Source organism: Balaenoptera ricei, chromosome 8 (genome assembly GCF_028023285.1).
Source record: "Balaenoptera ricei isolate mBalRic1 chromosome 8, mBalRic1.hap2, whole genome shotgun sequence".
NCBI classification, from domain to species: Eukaryota; Metazoa; Chordata; class Mammalia; order Artiodactyla; family Balaenopteridae; genus Balaenoptera; species Balaenoptera ricei.
The window spans coordinates 4736227-4761265 of record NC_082646.1 but is presented as its reverse complement, the minus strand read 5'-3'; the positions used below and the strand labels follow the sequence as shown (position 1 = coordinate 4761265).

The 25039-nt window shown below is 36.0% G+C and overlaps 1 protein-coding gene across 3 annotated transcripts in view; it reads right to left on the bottom strand.

Moving 5' to 3' along the window:
• The window catches only part of ARHGAP32 (Rho GTPase activating protein 32), a 275222-nt gene that overhangs the window by 120439 nt on the left and 129744 nt on the right, over positions 1 to 25039 (bottom strand). For 2 of the 3 annotated variants that reach the window (XM_059930040.1, XM_059930042.1), the window contains exons 3-5: positions 11732 to 11823; positions 11157 to 11198; positions 10694 to 10778 (exon numbers count right to left, since the gene is read on the bottom strand). In XM_059930040.1, the coding sequence (XP_059786023.1) occupies positions 10694 to 10778; positions 11157 to 11198; positions 11732 to 11823 (219 nt within the window). The remainder of the gene's footprint in view (positions 1 to 10693; positions 10779 to 11156; positions 11199 to 11731; positions 11824 to 25039) is intronic. The other variant, XM_059930043.1, reaches the window with a different exon arrangement.

The following is a 25039-nucleotide window of genomic DNA, read 5'->3' as shown; positions in this document are numbered from 1 at the left end:
ACACAAAAATTTATACCCACAAATTTGAAAACCTACATTAAACGGACAATTTTCTCAGAAAAGATAAAAAAAACTGACCTAAGGAGACATTGACTAGACCTAAAAAGAACCTGACTAGACCAATAATCAAATTATAAGTTGAAATGGTAATTAAAGATTAAGCCCTCAAATGGGAACCAAACAGGAAAATTGTACTAAACTTTCAAAGAACAGGTAATTCCCATTTCCACAAACTATTCCAAGACATTCACTTTTTAAAGGGTATGGGGCAGTGAAGTTCCCTCACTCAGGCTAGTAGACAAGTACAATACACAGACCAACAGCACTAATGAACACAGACACAAAAAGCATAAAATCCTGTTAAGAGTGAAAAAGGGAATTTAGTTTTTAAATATTTAGCCCAGAAGTAGAGTGTGTCCTAGGAATACAAAGATGCTTCAACAATCTATTTCTGTGACCAGAGTAATGATCTGTACTAATTTTTAAAGACAGCTTAGTCATGCTCTATATAAAAGTGGACTAAGAACTAAGAACATGACATGGTACAGTCTCTCCTGCTGTGTCATTACAACCTTTTACCTCTTCACCTTGTCACATCCCCAGTTCATTTAAGTCGGAGCTCAGAGTTCATCTTAGCTAGAAGGATCATCAGCTGTCATCTGGTTATTCTAGTGTATCCAGTAGGAAGATAAGGAAAACAAGACCTAGATTAACTGACAATCTCCCTCAAGGTCAAGACTGTGTGGCACAATGAGAGCGTCCTGCCAGCTGGCCACACCCATTCCACCCCACACCAGTATCCTTTCTTCTCAACAGGACAATGCCATTTTATGTCACGTGTTACAACTGAAAATAGTGAACTGACACTTGAACAGGAAAATCAGAGATAGGCTAAGGTCTGCTAGAACTGAGCTGAAGTAGGATTTGAACACAGCTGTGCAATCTAAAGCATATGTGTTGCCAAATTCACTGGGAAAAGAATACACAGGCTTGGTAATTATTTTATCAGGCACAAGTTAAATTACAAACAGGAATGCTGGAGGCTGCTCAGTGTTTACAACAGCATCAAAAGGAATAACATACTTAGGAATAAACTTAACCAAAAAATTGAAACAGTTGTATGCAGAAAACTACAAAATATTGTTGAAAAAAATTAAAGAATATGGGCAGACACCCCATGTTCAAGGACTGGAAGACAATATTATTAAGATGGCTATATTCTGCAAATTGAACTACAGAATCAACATAATTCCTATAAAAATTTCAACTGCCCTTTTTTTAAAAAAAAAAAAACAAAAATGGACAAGCTGATCCTAAAATTCACATGGAAATCCAGGGGACTTCAGAATAGCCAAAACAATCTTGTAAAAGAAGAACAAAGTTGGCAGACACACAATTCTCAATTTCAAAACACATTACACAGTTACAGTGATAATAACTGTGTGGTGCTGGCATAGAATATATATAGTCAAAAGGAAGAGAGGTGAGAGTACAGAAATAAACTCATACATCTATCGTCAATAGATTTTCAACAGGAGTGCCAGGACCAAGGCAGAAAGAACAGTCTTTACAACGGTGGTGCTCAGAAAACTGGATATTCGCATCCGAAAGAATGAATCTGGACCCCTTACATCACACTATATACAAAAATTAACTCAAAATGGATCAAAGACATAAATGTAAGTGATAAAACCATAAAACTCTTAAAAGGAACCACAGGAATAAATCTTCATATCAATCTTCATATTGGGTTAGGCAATGATTTCTCGGATGTAACGACAAAAGCATACACAACCAAAGAAAAAAACAGATAAATCAGATTTTACCAAAATTACAAATTTCTACGCTTCAAAGGACACTATAAAGAAAGTTAAAAGACAACCCACAGGATGTGAGAAAATATTTGCAAATTATGTATAAGGGTCTAGTATTCTGAATAATATAAAGAATTCTTACAACTCAACAACAACAACAAAAAACAAATAACCCAATTAAAATATGGACTTGAATAGACATTTCTTCAAAAAAGTATGTAAATGACCAACAGCACATCTGTCTAGTCACACCCACTAGGGTGCTATATTCAACAAGACATATAAAACCAAGAGAATCAAAAACATATGTTCACACAAAAAATCATACATGATTGTTTATAGTGGCCAAAAAGCAGAAACATCTCAAATGACCACAAACTAAAGAATGGTTAACAATATGTGGTAGGTCCACACAACAGAATAACATTCAGCCATAAAAAGGAATGAAGTACTGATAAATGCCACAACATGGATGAACCTTGAAAATACTAGGCCAAGTAAAAGAAGCCAGCACAAAAGACAGCATAGTGTATGATTATATTTATATGAAATGTCAAGAATAGGCAAATCTACAGAGACAGAAAGCAAATAAACTTAGCAACAACTGTCAACATTTTAAATGTACATACCCTTTGACCCAGCAAATCCTCTTACAGGATTTTATTTAATGGATATATTCATATCAATAAAACCTGGAATATCCGTCAATGGGGAACTGATTAAATAAACTATGGTATAATAATAAAATGAAATATTATGTAGCTGTGAAAAAGAATGAGGTGAATCCAAATTACTGAAATTAAAAAAAATGCAAAATATACTTTCAAGAAAAAAAGCGATTTTCAAGACAGTATGTATAGAATTCCATTTAGCTATATTTTTTAAAGGTTATAGATAGCTAGGTAGAGAGTTATAGCTATAGCTCTATCTAGAGATACTGCTATTTATTTTATAAATATATAGAAAAATTCCAGACACATAACAAATAGTTAATAAAAGAAATAGGGCATAAAGGGAATTTTAACTTGCATTTGTAGTTTTCATCATCCATTCTATTTGATGCTTTACTGTAAATAAATAAATAAATGTATACTCATAAGGAAAATATATTCTTATCCTATAAGAGCAAATTTAAATGGTGAAAAAACCCAAAATATTAAAAAAGCATTTTTAAAGCAAATTTTATCTCTTCTTCAAATTTATTCATCCATTCATTCAACAAATATTCATTGAGTGATTTTTTATGTGTCAGGCACTGTTCTAGATAGATGCTGAGGTAGGAAAAAAAAGAATAAATAATAATAAAATATTTAGCATGCCAAATGGTGGTAAATGTTATGGAGAAAAATTAATTACAGAAGAGAGATGAAAAATGCTGGTGACCAGGAATTGCCATCTTATGTGCAGAAAGTACACTTGCTCTGAGAAGACAACATTTGATCAAGTATTTAAAAGAGGGAAGGTAGCAAGTTATGTGAATATCCAGGGAGAAGAACTTTCCAAGTAGAGGAAACAGAGAGTCCAGTGGTCCTGAGGAGGGAGCCTGTACACTGGAGGGAGAGCAGAGGCAACTGTGGCCAGAATTCTAAGTCTTAGGGGAGGAGGAGTAAGAGACGAGGTCAAAGAGGATAGAGGTAGAGCTTGTGATCCATGCAGGGAATTTCAAAGAATTTGACTTTTACTCTGAAAAACAGGAGAAATAATTGGAGGGTTCTGAAAAAGTGACATGATCTGACTTAACATTTGAAAAGAATCATTCTTGCTGTTATGCCAACTATATAAGACTACTGAAATAATCCCCCTGAAAGGACAACAGCTAACCTAAGGTGACAGCTGAGACAGGCAGGGGTGGCCAGATCCTGGATATATTTTAAAGACAGAGCCAAGAGTTTTGCTGATGGACTGGATGTGAGGAGTAACAAAAGGAAAGAAATCCAAGACGACTCCAAGGTTTGGCTGGTCAGGAACTGGAAAGATATAGAGTTGCTATTCATCACGTTGGGGAACACAGCAGGAGGAGCAGGTCTGAGAGGGGACTGTTCTAAGTATGCTAAATTTAAGGGACTATTAGTCATCCAAGTGAAGATGCAGAGAAGTCCGCTAGAGACACAATGCCACAATTCAAAGGAGAAACCATTAAAATTTCCTTTGTATGTTATATGGTAATGATACTACTCGCCCAAATTAACCCTTACATCTAAATTATTTTATAAGCAATTGTGTCTCTCAGTCTAAATAAAATTGAGAATCAGAATTTATAACATATAGGATTAAGAATAATTATTTTCATTTTATAACTGAAAGCCTTACAGTTAAATATAGTACTGTCAGATTTTAAAAATTTAGTGGACAGTGACATTTTCTAGGATACAATGGCCTATTGAAACTATAAATTCTCAATATCTGAGGAAGAGAAAGAGCTATAAATATGAGCACAAGAAATCCGTTAAGTCTAAGAGAAATTCCTCAGATCAGAGTAAAAAAAAAAAAAAAAGAAGGAATGCAACTGCAGAATGTCCCACAACTGGGACATATTAATAGGCAACAACTGAGTCAGTCAACTGACAGTATGAATACCTATGAGGATGAGGATATAACAGAGCTACCGAGCTTAAGGCTGATGACGTCTTCCAAACACATTTTACTAAGTTTTCCTACTTATTTTCTCCACAGCACATACTGTCAATCCTATATTAAAAACAAGTAAGGATTCTGAGAAGGAGGATTCTGGGAAGATGGTGGAGTAGGAAGCATCAGGAATCTCCCACCTAGACAGTAATTGCACTGGCAGAATCTGATGCAATTGTTCTGTAACTCTGGAGTCTACTGAAGGCTTGGGACTTCCAGGTGAAGGCTTGGAGGATACACTGCAGAGAATTTTGGTCCATCTCAGCTCTTAGCACAGTGGCAGCTCCCCATCCCCAGCCCCTCGGCACACGCCGCATACACTCAAGGAGCAGCCTGCATGCAGCTTGTGAGAGCCAGGGTGGGCAAAAAGGAGCCTGCCCCATAAATAAGAAGGACCTGGGCTCTGATGGCTGCTCCTGATAGCAGAGGCGTAAACAGGCAGACAGTCACGTTGTTACACCCCCCATATTGTTGTAAGCCCCTCCCCCACTAGCTGAAGCAACTTCCAAAGAATTTAAAGGCCCAGTGCCCTTTCCCCTCCTTAATTTTTCTTCTTCCCCTTTGGGGAGCCAGACATTATAGACTAGGACATTCCAAACCAACTGCATACATGGGGAAGATGCCCAGGGACACGTGCAGGCTCAGGAAGTACCTGAGGAGACCTTAAGTTTAAACCTCAGGCTAGTCCTTGGCACAGAGTGAGGCTACAACAATTAAAAATAAAATAAAATAAACAAAAACAAAAAACAGCAAACCTCAAGGAAGGGGCAAAAATCAGATTTCCAAAGTTAGTTACTACTACCACGTTCAAATGTCTGAATCAACAAAAAACCATAAGGTACACAAAGAAATAAAAAACTATAGCCCATCCAAAGGAAAAAAATAAATCAACAGAAACAACCATAAAAAAAAAGTGATAGTAGATCTACTAGGAAAAGACTTTAAGATAACTTTTTTAAGATGCCCTCCAAAACTAAAGGACAATGTAGAAAAAGTAAAGAAAATGACATATGAACAAAATGGAAATATCAACAAAAAGACAAGTTTCTAAAAAGAAATTCTGCACCTGAAAGTACAATAGCAACAATGAATATTTCACAAGAGGGACTTAAGGGCAAATTTGAGTAATCAGAAGAAAGAATCAGTGAATGTGAAGATATGACAATGGAAATTACTGAGTCTGAGGAACAGGAAAAAAAAAAAAGAGTGAAGAAAAGTGAACAGAGCCTACAGGACCTCTGGGGCACCATCCCATACACACGGTAGGAACCTCAGAATGAAACAGAGAGACAAAGGACAGAGAGACTATTTGAAGAAATACTTCCTGAAAACTTCCAAAATTTGATTGAAGATATGAATATAAATAGCCAAGAAGCTCAACAAACTCCAAGTAAGATGAACTTCAAGAAACCCACACAAGACACATTATAATCAAACTTTCAAAATCCAAATACAATGAAAGAATCTTAAAAGTAGCAAGGGAGAAGCAACTAGTCACATACAAGGGATCTTCAATGAGATTATCAGATTTCTTATCAGAAACTTTGGAGGCCAGAAGGTAGTGGGGCAACAAATTCAAACTGCTAAAAGAATAAAATTGTCAACCAAGAATACATATCCAGCAAACCACCCTTCAAAAGTGAGAGATAAAATAAGACATTCCCAAATAAACAAAAGCTGAGGAAGTTCATTAACATTAGGCTTATTTTTGCAAGAGATGCTCAAGGGAGTCCTGCAAGTTGAAATGAAATGATGCTTGACAATAACTAGAAAACATACAAACAAATAAAGACCTCAGTAAAGGTAAATACATGGGCAACTATAAAAGCTGGGATTGTGTAACAACGCTTTGTAACCAGTTTTTGTTTTCTACATGACTTAAGAAACTAATACTTTTTTAAAATTATAAGTCTAAAAGCGAGTATTGGAAATTTAGTTTGTAACCCCACATTTTGTTTTTGACATAATTTAAGAGACTAATGTATTTAAAAGAATTACTAGTTTATGTTTTAGGGACACACAATGTAAGAAGATGTAATTATATGACATCAACAACTGAAAGGTATGGGGACCAAGCTGTAAAGGAGCAGAGCTTTTGTATATCATTGAAGTTAAGCTGGTATAATTAGAGTGATATAACTTTGGATGTTAAATGTAACCCCCATGGTAACCACAAAGGAAATACCTATAGATAGACACAAAAGGAAATGAGAAAGGAATTGAAACATTTCACTACCAAAAAATTAACTAAAAGCAAAAGAGGACTAATGCAAAAAATGAGGGACAAGAAATCTATAATACATAGAGAAAACAAATAGCAAAATGACAGAAGTAATTCTTCCTAATCAGCAATTACCCTAGATGAAATGGATTAAACTCTCCAATCAAAAGACAAAGATGGACACAATGGATTAAAAAAAAAAAGTGATCCAACTATATGCTGTCTAAAAGAAGACTCACTTTAGATTAAAAGACACAAACAGGTTATATAAAAAGAATTCCTAAAACTCAACAACAACAAAAACTAAACAACCCAATTCAAAAATGGGGAAAGGACTTCAATAGACATTTCTCCAAAGAAGATATACAAATGGACAATAAGTACAAGAAAAGATGCTGAACATCACTAATCATTAGGGAAATGAAAACCTTATTATACTCATTAGTTTGACAAAAATGTTCAAATGTTATATCATATATATGTTCATCCAGAACCTTGTCTCCTACAAGTGTTTGATTCCAAGCATCCAATGGCGCATCACGCATATCTCTATTGCCCCATCATGCCATGGACTATCCATGCTCTCTTTACTATTGGACATAGAGTCATTAGTGTCTTTAATCAGACTGGGGAACCAGGAATCAAGGGGGGTGAAAATGGGAGTGGTACCACTCAGTGTTACTCATAGTGACTCACTAGCAAAATTAGTGTTTCCTGTCTCCATGACTATATGCTCTACTGGCCTAGTAGCCTTAGTTCCAAGGTAAGGAATGTTTCCACCAGAAAACACAACAATGATTCCAATGATGTGGAAGTTAAGAATGCTGTTCAGCCACTTTGGGCTCCTCATGCCTCTAGATCAACAGGAAAAGAAGGGCATTATGGTACTGGCTGGTATGACTGATCCTGATCCTGACTACCAGGGGGAAACTGGACAGCTACTTCACAATGGAGGTAATGCAGAGTATGTCTGGAATATATGGGATCCCTTAGGGTGTCCTTAGTATCACCATGCCCCATCATTAAACTCAATGAAAAATAACAAAAACCCAGTTCTGGCAGGACTATTAATGGCCAGACCCAGAATGAAGGTTTGGGTTGCCTCACCAGGTAAAGAACCACAACCAGCCGAGGTTCTTGCTGAGGGCAGAGGGAAATACAGAATGAGTAGTGGATGAAGGTAACTGTAACACCACCTACAACCATATGACTGTTTACAGAATCAAGAACTATACTTGCCATGAGCATTTCCTCCTTATTTTGTTATGAATATGTTCCTGTGTGTGTGCGCATGCATGCACGTGTAACAAATATCTTTGTTTTCTTCCCTCTCTTATCACCTTATATAATGTAAGATTTATATCATGGTATTTAAGTATTTTTAACTTTACATCACAGTATTTTAGTTATGGGTTATCAAGAAGAGTCAACATTACCCAAGGACTTTGCATCCTCCTCTAGGAAAAGGGTTAATGTTTTTGGTTGTATGAAAAATAGTTGATGGTGCTAGGCAGAAGTATGACTTTGTTATTGTCTTTATTTGGCGATAAGTATGGTTTAAGGGGTGCCAAGTTGAGAAGGGGCAGACTGTGATGGTTAATCTTATGTGTCAGCTTTTGGGCAAACATGATTCCAAATGGTACTCTTATTTTTTAGATGAGATTAACATTAATTCAGTAGACCCTGAGTAAAGCAGATGACCCTCCATAATGGAGAGGGAGAGGCAGAGGGAGAAAAGAAGATTATCCTCCAATCAGTTGCAGGTCTTAATAGAAAAAAAGACAGACCTCCCCTGTAGAAGAGGGAACGCTATCAGCAGAGTGCCCTTGGACTCAAACTGCAACAGCAACTCCTCCCTTGGTCTTCAGCCCGCTCTGGAGATTCAGGACTTACTAAAGCTCCACAACCACACGAGCCAATTCCTTAAAATCTAAGTATCTATCTATCTCTCCCTCTCTCTCTTCACACACACACACAACACACACACACACACACACATGCACACAAATTCGTTCTGTTTCACTACAGAACTCTGACTAACATAGCTAATCACACTTTAAAATAATAATAAAATTGGACTCCCTTTAAAAAAGACTGGTGGGTATCACAGTGTTAAAATACTGAAATACTGTACCACCAATATCCATGCAACTACAGGGGCAATGCTTTGCACAGGAGAAGGCCATCAGGACTCACCTCCAGTGCTATGGTTTATATCTACTCTGACTGGTTGTCACACTAAGGGTTCAAAATTTTTAACAGCACTCCTTTTCACACTATACATAAATATCAATTACAAGTAACTTGAATGTTAAAGTCAAAACTATGAAACTTAGAAAAAAAATAGGACAATATCTTCGTAACTTCAGAGCAGGGAAGGGCATCTTAAATATGACAGAAAAACTACAAATCAGAAGATTTGTACAAACATACAACTACATAAAATAAAGAATAAAATAGTCAATGCCTGAACACTAAAAGCAGAATAAAGAGAGTGAAAGAAACATACCACAGGGTGAGAGAAGTGTTTTTAGTTCACATACAAAAACAATAAAGGACTAGATGCAACATGAAAGGACTAAGATCCAAAATATGTAAAGCATTCTCATGAATGAATAAGAAAAATACAAGCAAATTTATAAAACAAAATGAGCAAAAGGCTTGATCTAGAGTTTTAAAAAATAGGAATCTCAAATGCCCAATAAACATTTGAAGAGCTGAGCAACCATATCAGAAATCAGGAGACTGCAAATCAAAATGCAGTGAGAATTACATCCCCATCAGATTGGTAAAAATTAACAAGTATCAAACAACCAAGAGTTGGCAAGGATGTGGAACAACTACTCTCGTTTACTGCTTATGGGAGTATAAATTTGTAAACCACTTTAAAAAGTAGTTGGCATTTGTACATCAGGATTCATGTAGAACAATGTTCACTGAGATGTTGTTTAAAACAGCCAAAAACTGACAATAACCCAAATTTCAAAAAAATAAAAGAATCAATAAATTACTTGTGACATACGCACACTGTGGATTAATATACAGCTGTGAACAAACCGAACAAACTATGAGTACATACATCTGCAAGGATAAATTTCACAATGTTAAATGAAAGAAGCAAGAAGGAATATATTCAATAATGAAGCCCAAACTGGTTTGATATTTCAATTTACCCCCAAGAACCCCTGATCCTTCTAACCCTGTTCTACTTTTTTACCATAACTCTTACCTTCTTGGCCATCTTCTATGCTCTTTAAGAATGGGTCTTTCATTTTGGTTGTTGTTGTTCACTAATATAGCCAAAGCACCTAAAACAGCGCCTTGTACATAGTACTTGTTCAGTAAGTATTTGCTGAACAAATTAGAATAATTACAATTATGTTAAGTTCAAAAAGGTAAACCTTAATGCCATATTGATTAGGAATGCATATAAGAGAGTAAAACTATTTTAAAAATGTAAGGTAATGAATATTACAAAAGTCATGGTATAAGTGACCTCTCAGGTAGGGAAGGCAAATGAAACACAAGAGGGACACAGGAAATTTCTATCTCTTAACCTAGGCTTTAAAATGTACACAAATATGTATATAAAATATATTATAAATGTGTTTTATATACATGTATATACATAATATACTTTATAATAAGAAAAATATTGAAAAAAAACTCCATTAGCACTTCTCTCCCTAACCCCTACTCCACCTTCACCCCAACTCTGATTTATCCATCACCAGTATGACCCAACACAAGGGTCAGGTAACGACTAAAATAGTTCATGCTATCAAACAGTGGCAAACTCTGTCTAGGAATCTGATAGAAATTCTGAAATGTATACAGATTCTCTTACACTGTTTCCACTTGAAACAGGAGTCATCAGGTGTCAAATATTAGTCAATAGAAGAGAAAAAAAGTCTTCACATCAACCAATAAGACATCAATAGAAAAAACTACTTCTAAGTGTCACCTATCAGATACACAGATAAAGATATAAATGTCTTGATTCAGTATGCAGGAAATATCTCGAATATACCTGTATGCTGCCAAACTCAACGTTCTCATAATGGAAATGTGCACATTCAGCCATCTTCGGAAAGTGACCTTTAGTGAAGGGTAACCTGAAGTACATGAAATAAATGAGATACAAGATACTGGAACAGTCAAAACTACTAAACTTAAGGGGGAAATAAAACAGGTTGCAGAGCTCATGCAACAAGCAAAACTATTTAATAAGCACATGCACATGAGCACATATATCCACACACACCTTTTCAGAAATACACAGGATCAAATGGAAATTACATTCAGTGCACAAGTCAAAACCAAAAGAATAAAATAAAGTAAAATAAAAAGCATCACTATAGTACTCTTCTAATCTTGACCCACGTCAATGGCCCTAGAAAAACTAGGCTTTCAGTGAGTGTTACGGAAACTGTCAACAGCCTGCTCTAAGCAGAAGCAGCATTCCCACCACAATATACAAAACCAGATTTTACCTGTGAATGTTGTCACAGCCCATCAGTCCTGGATTGGTGGGTCTGTATACAGAATGAACATTTTTATCCTTGTCTTTCCTCTACTTAGAATAAAAACATAGCTATCTAACCCTTCACCAGGTGAAAAGAGTTTTTCTGTCTAAAACTGAAACGGATACTTCACTTAATAGTCAAATACTGGCATCCATCTCAGGCTTTCTCAAAGGCATAGCTGAGAAATAGCAATTTCATAACTCAAATACCAAAAGTGATTTTTCCAAATGACTGAGAGCATGTATTAAAGGTACCAAAAAAGACATACTTGGATTGTTCCTATTGAACAAATGCAACCTAATACACAATAACATAAAAGTTGTTACAAGAACAAAATTAAAGTGTATTTTTAGATAAGCAGATAATCCTCAGACCTATTCTGCTAATAGTTGAGTGATAATTAAAGGCTTAACAGTATAATTTAATGTATGGACAGTAAGAGCTCATTTAGTAAGAAATCTGGATAAAAGTTTTAACAGAACTAAAGAACTGATTTCCATTTATAGAAATTCACTTAAAACCCGCTGTAAAATTATACTTACTTTTTCACATGTTTAACCTTCATACTGGCTGTACTGCCACATGTCTTAAGACTAAGGTCTCCAGGAATCTCTGGAATGTCTGCTCCTCTTGCCTTAAAAAAATAAAGACAAAGGATTTATGACTATCCCTTTATTATGAATAGATTTAAAAAAGCAGATTATAGTTCATTTCAATGGTTCTGCTGACTCCACACCAAAAGAAATACATACAGATTTAATAATCTCTTCTTAAAATTATAACTTACTAGACTTTTAATTGTTAAGAATAAGGAAAAATATTCACCTAAAAATATTTAACTTTACTGTAAAAGGAAAAAATTTTTTGTTAAACTAAGAATTTTCATTATCTTATAATCAAATTTTGAAATCAATTATTATACTATGTGCCTCAGCACAAACTGAAATCTCCCCCAAGAGTTGTTGTAGCAAAATAACCGTGGTTACAATGATTAATAAAAGTTTAAATGGTATATGTGAACATAATTAGGAGATCACAATATACATTTCTCACACTAAAATTTGAAAGTACCATCTATGTAATACCTCCAAATTACTTCTTACTCTGCCAGTTTTCATAGTAGTGATTTTATAACTTTAGTGAAACATTCACCTGCATCATTTTAACAACAGAAACTGGAAAATGAAAAAGTTCTTCACACTCTGGAGAAAGCAAACAGCAAATCCAAATATCTATATTAAAAAACAAAGTTATGCTATACATTCTATGACTTGTAACAGAAAAAATTAGTATAGCCAATGTCACATAATGCAATAGAGGAGAATAATGCGGGTTGAGCATTTAAACTGAGTTAAGAGGAGATCCACAAAGAAGATGCGGTAAATATATACAGTGGAATATTACTCAGCCATAAAAAAAAGAACGATATCTTGCCTTTTGTAACAACATGGATGGACCCTAAGGGCATTATGTTAAGTGAAATTAAGTCAGAAAAAGACAAATACTGGGGCTTCCCTGGTGGTGCAGTGGTTGAGAATCTGCCTGCTAATGCAGGGGACACGGGTTCGAGCCCTGGTCTGGGAAGATCCCACATGCCACGGAGTGGCTGGGCCCGTGAGCCACAACTACTGAGCCTGCGCGTCTGGAGCCTGTGCCCCGCAACGGGAGGGGCCGCGATAGTGAAAGGCCCGTGCACCGCGATGAAGAGCGGTCCCCGCACCGCGATGAAGAGTGGCCCCCGCTTGCCGCAACTGGAGAAAGCCCTCGCACGAACCAAAGACCCAACACATCCATAAATAAATAAATAAATAAATAAAGTAGCTATAAAACGCAGCTTTCTTTAAAAAAAAAAAAAAAAAAGACAAATACTGTATGATCTCACCTATACATGGAATCTAAAATCAAATCAATATGAAAAAAACCCAAGCTCATAGATACAGAGAACAGACTGGTGATTGCCAGAGGTAGGGGTGGTGGATAGGTGAAAAAGGTGAAGAGGTCAAAACATACAAACTTCTAGCAATAAAATAAATAAGTCATGGGGATTTAATGTACAGCACGATGACTATAATTAATAATACTGTATTGCACATCTGAAAATTACAAAGAGAGATCTTAAAAGTGCTCATCACAGGGCTTCCCTGGTGATTCAGTGGTTAAGCCTCCATGTTTCCAAAGTAGGGGGCATGGATTTGATCCCTAGTTGGGGAACTAAGATCCCACATGCCGTGTGGTGTGGCCAAAAAAAATGTGTTTTTAATTTTAAAAAAAAAGTACTCATCACAAGGAAAAAAAAAAAAATTTGTAACTATGTATGGTGACAGACGTTAATTAGACTTACTGTTGTGATCATTTCACAATGTATACAAATATCAAATCATTATATTGTATACCAGAAACTAATACAGTATTACACATCAATTATACCTCAATAAAATAAAAAAGAGAAGAAATTCACAACATCAGTTCAATTTTTTAAAATGTTTTCTTATTAAAAAAAAAAGAGCCAAGGAGGACCTTCAAGATGGTGGAGGAATAAGACGTGGAGATCACCTTGCTCCCCACAAATACATCAAAAATACATCTAGATGCAGAACAACTCCTACAATACACCTACTGAATGCTGGCAGAAGACCTCAGACTTCCCCAAAGGGTGTTGGTGCTCTGGCTGGGTGTCAGGCCTGAACCGCTGAGGTGGGAGAGCCGAGTTCAGGACACTGGACCACCACAGACCTCCCGGCCCCACATAATATCAATCAGTGAGAGCTCTCCCAGAGACCTCCGTCTCAACACTGAGACCCAGCTCCACTCAACGACCAGCAAGCTCCAGTGCTGGACACCCCATGCCAAACAACTAACAAGACAGGAACACAACCCCACCCATTAGCAGAGAGGCAGCCTAAAATCATAAGAAGTTCACAGACACCCCAAAACACACCACCGAACAAGGTCCTGCCCACCAGAAAGACAAGATCCAGTCTCATCCACAGGACACTGGCAGACACCATTCCCCTCCACCAGGAAGCCTACACTACCCACTGAACCAACCTTACCCACTGGGGGCAGAAACCAAAAACAATGGGAACTATGAACCTGCAGCCTGCGAAAAGGAGACCCCAAACACAGTAAGTTAAGCAAAATGAGAAGACAGAAAAATACGCAGCAGATGAAGCAGCAAGGTAAAAACCCACCAGACCAAAAAACTGAAGAGGAAATAGGCAGTGTACTTGAAAAAGAATTCAGAGTAATGATAGTAAAGATGATCCAAAATCTTGTAAATAGAATGGAGAAAATACAAGAAACGTTTAACAAGGACCTAGAAGAACTAAAGAGCAAACAAACAGTGATGAACAACACAATAAATGAAATTAAAAATTCTCTAGAAGGAATCAATAGCAGAATGACTGAGGCAGAAGAACGGATACGTGACCTGGAAGATAAAATAGTGGAAATAACTACCGCAGAGCACAATAAAGAAAAAAGACTGAAAAGAATTGAGGACAGTCTCAGAGACATCTGGGACAACATAAACGCACCAACATTTGAATTATAGGGGTCCCAGAAGAAGAAGAGAAAGAGAAAGGGACTGAGAAAATATTGAAGAGATTTATAGTTGAAAACTTCCCTAATATGGGAAAGGAAATAGTCAATCAAGTCCAGGATGCACAGAGAGTCCCATACAGGAGAAATTCAAGGAGAAACACGCCAAGACACATATTAATCAAACTATCAGAAATTAAATACAAAGAAAATATATTAAAAGCAGCAAGGGAAAAGCAACAAATAACATACAAGGGAATTCCCATAAGGTTAACAGCTGATCTTTCAGCAGAAACTCTGCAAGCCAGAAGGGAGTGGCAGGACATATTTAAAGTGATGAAAGGGAAAAACCTACAACCAAGATTACTCTACCCAGCAAGGATCTCATTCAGATTCGACAGAGAAATTAAACAATTAAAACCTTTAAAGACAAGCAAAAGCTAAGAGAATTCAGCACCACCAAACCAGCTTTACAACAAATGCTAAAGGAACTTCTCTAAGCAGGAAACACAAGAGAAGGAAAAGACCTACAATAACAAACCCAAAACAATTAAGAAAATGGTAATAGGAACATACATATCAATAATTACCTTAAATGTAAATGGATTAAATGCTCCAATCAAAAGACAGACTGGCTGAATGGATACAAAACAAGCCCCATATATATGCTGCTACGAGAGACCCACTTCAGACCTAGGGACACATACAGACTGAAAGTGAGGGGATGGAAAAGGATATTCCATGCAAACGGATATTAAAAGAAAGCTGCAGTAGCAATTCTCATATCAGACAAAATAGACTTTAAAATAAAGGCTACTACAAGAGACAAAGAAGGAGACTACCTAATGCTCAAGGGATCAATCCAAGAAGAAGATATAACAACTGTAAATATTTATGCACCCAACAGAGGAGCCCTCAATACATAAGGCAAATGTTAACAGCCATAAAAAGGGAAATCAACAGGAACACAATCATAGTAGGGGACTTTAACACCACACTTTCACCAATGGACAGATCAACCAAAATGAAAATAAATAAGGAAACACAAGCTTTAAATGACACATTAAACAAGATGGACTTAATTGATATTTATAGGACATTCCATCCAAAAACAACACAATACACTTTCTTCTCAAGTGCTCATGGAACATTCTCCAAGACAGATAATATCTTGGGTCACAAATCAAGCCTTGGTAAATTTAAGAAAATTGAAATCGTATCAAGTATCTTTTCTGACCACAACACTATGAGACTAGATATCAATTACAGGAAAAAATCTGTAAAAAATACATACACATGGAGGCTAAAAAATACACTACTAAGTAACCAAGAGATCACTGAAGAAATCAAAGAGGAAATCAAAATATACCTAGAAACATATGACAATGAAAACACGACAACCCAAAACCTATGGGATGCAGCAAAAGCAGTTCTAAGAGGGAAGTTTAGAGCAATACAATCCTACCTCAAGAAACAAGAAACTTCTCAAATGAACAACCTAACCTTACACCTAAAGCAATTAGACAAAGAAGAACAAAAAAACCCAAAAGTTAGCAGAAGGAAACAAATCATAAAAATCAGATCAGAAATAAATGAAAAAGAAATGAAGGACGCAATAGCAAAGATCAATAAAACTAAAAGCTGGTTCTTTGAGAAGATAAACAAAATTGATAAATCATTAGCCAGACTCATCAAGAAAAAAGGGAAAAGACTCAAAACAACAGAATTAGAAATGAAAAAGGAGAAATAACAACTGACACTGCAGAAATACAAAAGATCATGAGAGATTACTACAAGCAACTATATGCTAATAAAATGGACAACATGGAAGAGATGGACAAATTCTTAGAAAAGCATGTTCTGAGACTGAACCAGGAAGAAATAGAAAATACAAACACACCAATCACAAGCACTGAAATTGAAACTGTGATTAAAAATCTTCCAACAAACAAAAGCCCAGGACCAGATGGCTTCACAGGCGAATTCTATCAAACATTTAGAGAAGAGCTAACACCTATCCTTCTCAAACTCTCCCAAAACATAGCAGAGGGAGGAACACTCCAAAACTCATTCTATGAGGCCACCATCACCCTGATACCAAAACCAGACAAAGATATCACAAAAAAAGAAAACTATAGGCCAGTATCACTGATGAACATAAATGCAAAAATCCTCAACAAAATGTTAGCAAACAGAGTCCAGCAGCACATTAAAAGGATCATACACTATGATCAAGTGGGGTTTATCCCAGGAGTGCAAGGATTCTTCAATATACGCAAATCAATCAATGTGATACACCATATTAACAACTTGAAGGATAAAAACCTTATGATCATCTCAACAGATGCAGAAAAAGCTTTTGACGAAATTCAACACCCATTTATGATAAAGACCCTCCAGAAAGTAGGCATAGAGGGAACTAACCTCAACATAATAAAGGCCATATATGACAAACCCACGGCCAACATCATTCTCAGTGGTGAAACACTGAACCCATTTCCACTAAGATCAGGAACAAGGCAAGGTTGCCCACTCTCACCACTATTATTCAACATAGCTTTGGAAGTTTTAGCCACTGCAATTAGAGACGAAAAAGAAATAAAAGGAATCCAAACTGGAAAAGAAGTAAAACTGTCACTGTTTGCAGATGACATGATACTATATATAGAAAATCCTAAAGATGCTACCAGAAAACTACTAGAGCTAATCAATGAATTTGGTAAAGTTGCAGGATACAAAATATTGCACAGAAATCTCTTGCATTCCTATACGCTAATGATGAAATATCTGAAAGAGAAATTAAGGAAACATTCCCATTTACCATGGCAACAAAAAGAATAAAATACCTAGGGATAAACCTACCTTAGGAGATAAAAGACCTGTATGCAGAAAACTATCAGACACTGATGAAACAAATTAAAGATGATACAAACAGATGGAAAGATATACCGTGTTCTTGGATTGGAAAAATCAACATTGTGAAGATGACTATACTACCCAAAGCAATCTACAGATCAATGCAATCCCTATCAAACTACCAATGGCATTTTTCACAGAACTAGAACAAAAAATTTCACAATTTGTATGGAAACACAAAAGACCCCGAATAGCCAAAGCAATCTTGAGAAAGAAAAATGGAGCTGGAGGAATTAGGCTCCCTGACTTCAGATTATACTACAAAGCTACAGTAATCAAGACAGTATGGTACTGGCACAAAACAGGAAATACAGATCAATGGAACAAGATAGAAAGCCCAGAGATAAACCCATGCACATATGGTCACCTTACCTTTGATAAAGGAGGCAAGAATATACAATGGAGAAAAGACAGCCTCTTCAATAAGTGGTGCTGGGAAAACTGGACAGCTACATGTAAAAGAATGAAATTAGAACACTCCCTAACACCATACACAAAAAAACCTCAAAATGGATTAAAGACCTAAATATAAGGCCAGACACTATAAAACACTTACAGGAAAACATAGGCAGAACACTCTATGACATAAATCACAGCAAGATCCTTTTTGACCCACCTCCTAGAGAAATGGAAATAAAAACAAAAATAAACAAATGGGACCTAATGAAACGTAAAAGCCTTTGCACAGCAAAGGAAACCATAAACAAGATGAAACGACAGCCCTCAGACTGGGAGAAAATATTTGCAGATGAAGCAACTGACAAAGGATTAATCTCCAAAATATACAAGCAGCTTATGCAGCTCAGTATCAAAAAAACAAACAACCCAATCCAAAAATGGGCAGAAGACCTAAATAGACATTTCTCCAAAGAAGATATACAGATTGCCAACAAACACATGAAAGGATGCTCAACATCACTAATCATTAGAGAAATGCAAATCAAAACTACAATGAGATATCACCTCACACCGATCAGAATGGCCACCATCAAAAAATCTACAAACAATAAATGCTGGAGAGGGTGTGGAGAAAAGGGAACCCTCCTGCACTGTTGGTGGGAATGTAAATTGATACAGCCACTATGGAGAACAGTATGGAGGTTCCTTAAAAAACTAAAATAGACCTATCATACAACCCAGCAATCCCACTACTGGGCATATATCCTGAGAAAACTATAATTCAGAAAGAGTCATGTACCACAGTGTTCACTGCAGCTGTATTTACAATAGCCAGGACATGGAAGCAACCTAAGTGTCCATCGACAGATGAATGGATAAAGAAGACGTGGCACATATATACAATGGAATATTACTCAGCCATAAAAAGAAACGAAATTGAGTTATTTGTAGAGAGGTGGATGGACCTAGAGTCTGTCATACAGAGTGAAGTAAGTCAGAGAGAGAAAAACAAATACTGTATGCTAAGACATATATATGGAATCTAAAAAAAAAATGGTTCCAAAGAACCTACGGGCAGGACAGGAATAAAGATGCAGACGTAGGGAATGGACTTGAGGACACAGGGAGGGGGAAGGGTAAGCTGGGTTGAAGTGAGAGAGTGGCATGGACATATACACACTACCAAATATAAAATAGCTAGTGGGAAGCAGCCGCATAGCACAGGGAGATCAGCTACGTGCTTTGTGACCACCTAGAGTGGTGGGATAGGGAGGGTGGGAGGGATACGCAAGAGGGAGGAGATATGGGGATATATGTGTACGTATAGCTGATTCACTTTTTTATACAGCAGAAACTAACACAACATTGTAAAGCAATTATACTCCAATAAAGATGTTTTAAAAAAAAATAGCAAAGACAGTTTAGTTAAATGTTAAAAACCATGACTTCTCAAAAATATGAGGTAACAATGTATGAACTTACAAGAATTAACACGTGATATATATATACCATCAGGAACCACTGGACCCATTTTTTTTTAGGTTTTGGTCTTTAGCATGGTTAAACTTGCTATAGTCAATAATAGTTAAACCTCCTTAGCTTATTTATAATGGTAGATACTCCATCATTAATTGTTCATAGAGTCTTTTTATTCTGTCCTACAGGTCTTCCAAAGAGAAAAAGTATTATTATATTCTTTAGTAATGAAACAGAACTCATTCTGTCTTGCAATTACATTATGGATTCACTGGACCTTTTCAAAAATCTAAGATAGAGTCTCAGTATAATTTCTCCTCTATCTTGAAACAGAGTTCTTTCAAAATTCTAGGTATTGTTTCATCAGTGTTCATCATGATTCTTAACCCTACCAGACTAGAAAAGACTAAAATTTAAAATACTTTTTTTAAAAAAATAAAAATAAGGGAAACACCTAGAAAGGACATTGGCAATCTTTTTCTTAAAGGGTCAGATGGTAAATATTTTAAGTTTATGGACCACACTGTCTCTCCCACAACTCAACTCTGTTACAACACAGAAGCAGCCATGTGTAAATGACTGAATATAGATCCATGTTCAGTACAACTTTATTTGCAAAAACAAGCACCCAGTAGGCTGAATTTGTCAACCACTGACCCACAATGTTGACGCAATAGTGAAATAAATCATCATCTAGTTTTTACGTTGTGTTGCCCAAACCGCTGCATCATCTTTAAAGAAGGTACTTTATGCTGTATACCTGAAACTTATATAATACTGTAAATCAATTATACCTCAAAAAAAAAAAGAACACACTTTAAAAGCTTGGAGACACCATCTTTGTAGTTGACATTTTGTTTTCATTGAATATATTTAAGAATTCCATATTTTTCATTTTCCATCCGTAATAGAAAAGAGAAAACTGACAAAGATTTTTTACAATGATTAGGCACATCAAAGGATGGGTGCAAAGAGACAGTGTGCAGCACCCTAGACTTTAATAATGCTGGTGACATTGGTCACATACATATGACATCTCAGATTGATGATTATATCAATCTGTTAAAAATTATAAGTGAGTAATATATTTCTAAGGACAAAAAGAAAACACGGTATTTTCCTCCAGTTGGTCACTCAACTGAAAGGATTTTATCACAGAAAATTTTGCAGCAACGACCTGGATCACCTGTTTTGCTAAAATAATGGGTGGCAACATTCTTTCAGCTTTTATGATGCTTGTGCACCAAAATTCACTTGACATTAAGAGGTCTGCTATGCTTAAATTCATATTAAAATTTCTAACAAAATGGTTTTTCAATATTTGTTCTGTAAATTATTCATAAATTGACTTAAAATTTAAATATAAAGGCGTTGAAAAGGGTGCACTGGCCCCAGCTGGTAGATGGTGATGACTTTATTTGGCAGATTGAAACTTAAAATATTAACTGTCCTTTGCAAACAAGCTCACTGTGCTAGATAGGCCATCATCCCTAACACACACCCAAGGAGAAAATGAGGAAGCCTGCCAGGCCCATGATCCACATGGGGAGACACACTGTGGACCACACAGCTCTTCAACCACAACTGACTGGACTGAAGGTCGAAACATGACCCAAAGGTAAATTCACAGGCTATCCAAATGGGCCTGACAGGAAGACCTCTGCCTAAAAAGACAAAATGGTAATAATTCGGCAAATGAACAAAGCAATGGTCCAAGAAGCCTGAGAGGATTCAAGAAAATATTTTTGAACCAACAGTTCAACAAGCCTGTAACCATGTATGTTTTGTCCAGCAATATTTTCCCATAGTCCAGAAAGGTCCCAAGCATAAAAAGTGGTATCATTAATTCTTTTAAGATTCAGAAAACAGAATTAAAAGGAAAATATAGTACTATTACTCCACTGTGTGATAAACTAACATTTTTACCTACATATTATTTTTTAATAAAATAAATTTTCTTAAATTTCTACTGAAAGCACCTAGCTTGAGCCATTTTATTCTGTTGCTCTAAATCAAAAATTAAGAAAGTTCTCTTTTAGAAAATATTCATTAAGTAACATTCATTCTTGGAAAACACACAATTTTCCCAATTTATTCATGTTATAATCGTCACTTATTTATGCTTCCAAAATAGAATTTGTATCACCTTCACAGAAACAGTGCCATTCATCAATAGAAAATTAAAGAGACAACAGAGGCAATGGAAAATAGCACTTAAGGAACATAGCATGCTCATAAAAGCACCCACCGTTAAATTAAATTCCCTATATACTTATCTCCAGCAATAAACTGACTTCCTAAAAGGTTGGAGAGTTTCATTCACCCTTGAATTACAGACAACAGGCACAAAAGATGTGCTCCAAGAAGATAAAGGGAATTAATAGATTATTAACTATTTTTATCTCCTCACTCCTCCCCATGGCTCAGTTTTACACCTCTTATTTTCACTGTGTAATGTAACTGATGTGTTCATTACCCCTCAAGATAGCCCTATCTTCAAAATGCAATTAAAATCTACCTACCATTTAAGCCTATCCCAATAACTTAGCCAAATTCTGATATTTTCTTTTTTTAAATCATCCACAGGACTCACCCTATATACAGCAAGTTGAAGCATTATATTATGTTTTTATTCATATTTTATTGCAAACTGCCTTGTCTCATTCTCCAATCAAAGACTTTTCCATTCATCAAGAAGATAACTTCCTTGATGCAAGAGCCAATGGAGTGATATATGTACATATTTTATTAATACCTAACATCCCCAACCCCCATTACAACACTAAAATTTAGTATCATTCAAGGAAAAGGCTCAAAGAAACTCAGTACTGTACTACCCCAGGAAAGCAAATCAAGACTTTTATCTCTCGTTTTTTAATTCTCCTTGCTAATAAATAATATCTATGAAAGTCTAAATTAATAAAATAAAATTATTCATTTTAACAGCTCCGTTTTTATGGTTAAAAATATTTACTCTTACTATTTTGATGTACATGACTAAATCTAGCTGTTATTACAGTACGTGAAAGAAGAGAGTTAAACTTCAATTAAAAATTAACAGAAAAATATCAAAAGAAATTTTTATGGAACTTAAGCTGGTTCTACATTTGCCTGGAATAGTTAATGATCACTATTAAAACAATGAGGAATGAGGAAAGAATACAATTCCAAAGAACAGAAAAAGAAAACTGTTTTCTAACTTATTTTACGATACCAGTTAATACAGACATCAAAACCAACCAAGAGACTTTCAACACCAGCCAGGACTAGACTAAGATCTAGAACTAAACTAAAACAACCAGAAAAGCTGGATAAAATGTGTAAACCAACTGTTTTAATAAGCACTAAAGTTCAACCATACAGAAAAGACATAAGAAGTGATATGATCTTTGAGAGAAACAAATTATGTAAGATGAACTCCATATTCAGCCAAACTGTTGAGCTGCAAACACTCCCAAACCACAGCAAGAAGGAATACAGCCCAAACAGAAAGCAGCAGTATTACTGGGGAGGAGAAACAGGTGTCACGTTTCAAAGCTGCCATATGACTGACTGCCCCTTAAAGGGAAACTCCCAGAAAGGAGAAAACTACTACAAGTGAATGAAAATATTCATATACAAATGAACCTGAAATAATTTGTCATTCCTATTCTCCACATATACAGGAAAAGCCTAAGAAATCTAGCCAAAATGGTATAACCAGGAGAAAACTCACTAACTAGAAACAGACCTAGAAATAACAAAAGTAAAGGAACAAGCAGGAAAAAAATGTAAAAACACTTTGTAAATATGCTCAATATGCTCAAGGATGGGGAAAAAACAAACATAATGAAGAAAGAAATGAAAACTAAACAAAAAAATCAAAGGGACTACTACTGATGAAAAAATATATCTGTAACTAAAAACACCTAAGAGCATATTAGACATAGCAGAAGAAAAGATCAGTAAGCTTAAAGAAATAGCAAGAAAAACTAACCCCTCCCAAATTTTTTTTTGGTTTTTTAGTTTTTGTGCTTTGTGAAAGAAAAAAGACAGGAAAAAGTCACAGTGACATGTGGGACAATATCAAGCCATTTAATGTAAGTGTAACCAAAGGCAAAAAAGGAGAGGAAAATGCTGTCCTCTCCCAAGGCTGGTGGAAGAAGAGGCATAGAAAAAAATTTTGAAAAACCATGGGTAAAAAGTTTCCAAATTTCATGAAAATTATAAACACGTTATCCAGAAAACTCAATAAATGTGAAGTATGATATACACTTTAAAAAACAACAAGGCATATCATAATCAAATGGCTGAAAACCACTGATAAAGAGAAAATCTTAACAGCAGCTGGGGAAAAAGGATACACATTACATTCACAGGAATAAATATGAGAAAGGCAGAACACCTGGATTGAGTTCTTTCAACTGCTTTTTAAAACAACTGTCTATAGAATTCTATATGCAGTGAAATTTATTTCAAAAACAGAATGTGAGGTTTCCAGTCTCTTCTACTGTTTACAATAAAAACTCTACAGGAAATAAAATGAAATAAAATTAAAACATGCAACTACTCTAAAAGATTTAATGAGAGCAGGTGAATTGGGGAGCAAAGTTAAAACTTGAACTTCCTGGTTTTTTCCCCACCCATTACCTCTTGAATTACCCAAAGACAGGCAGAATCAGGATATGAGTAACAGGCACAGTGAGAAAAACTCTTCAGGAAGTCCAACTTTCTGGCCAGAGGACTTGAGGGGGAAATGCCCCTCAAATGTGGGGAAAGTAACCAAGAGATTTTTTTCCTCTTTCCTCTTTCAACATGGCCCAAGGACAGGCCTGAGAGCAGCACTTCAGCTGCAGCATGGGCACATAAGACCCTAAGTGAAGAACCCATTCTTCTGAAGAGAGAAACAATAAAAGAGGACCCTGCTGTGTAAAGACTGTGGGGGTAATCCTTGGGGTTTTTTCCTCTCACGTTTTTTCTCTCTCTACTTAGACCTAACAGCAGCCCCAGTTAGGAAAAACTGCATGCGCTAAAGCTCCATCTTTCCAGCCAGAGAAACCATGAAAAGCATCATCTGAGAGCAGACAGTGTGTGCAAAATCCCCAATAAAGATAAGAGTACAGCAAATGCTATGGAACTGAACTGACGTTGAAACCACCAGCTAAAGAAGTCCAGAAAGAAATTTCAATCTGAACCCAATCAGGCTGATGCCTGATAAGATAAAAAAGTCAACACTCTCCAGAGGATTTCAACAGGAGTCAGATTCACAGCATAACATTCAAAATGTCCATGATACAGTCCAAAATTACTAAATACACCAAAAACCAGTAAAATATGAACAATTCCCAAAGGAAAAGATAATAAAGAAGTGCCAAATATGAGATGAAACAGATGTTGGACTTACCAAAATTTTAAAGCCTATATACTCATACACAGTTGCCCCCTGAACAACACGGCAGGGTTAGGGGCACTGATCCTCCCTCCACACAGTCGAAAATCTAAGTATAACTTACAGTCGGCCCTCCGTATGCGCAGGTCTT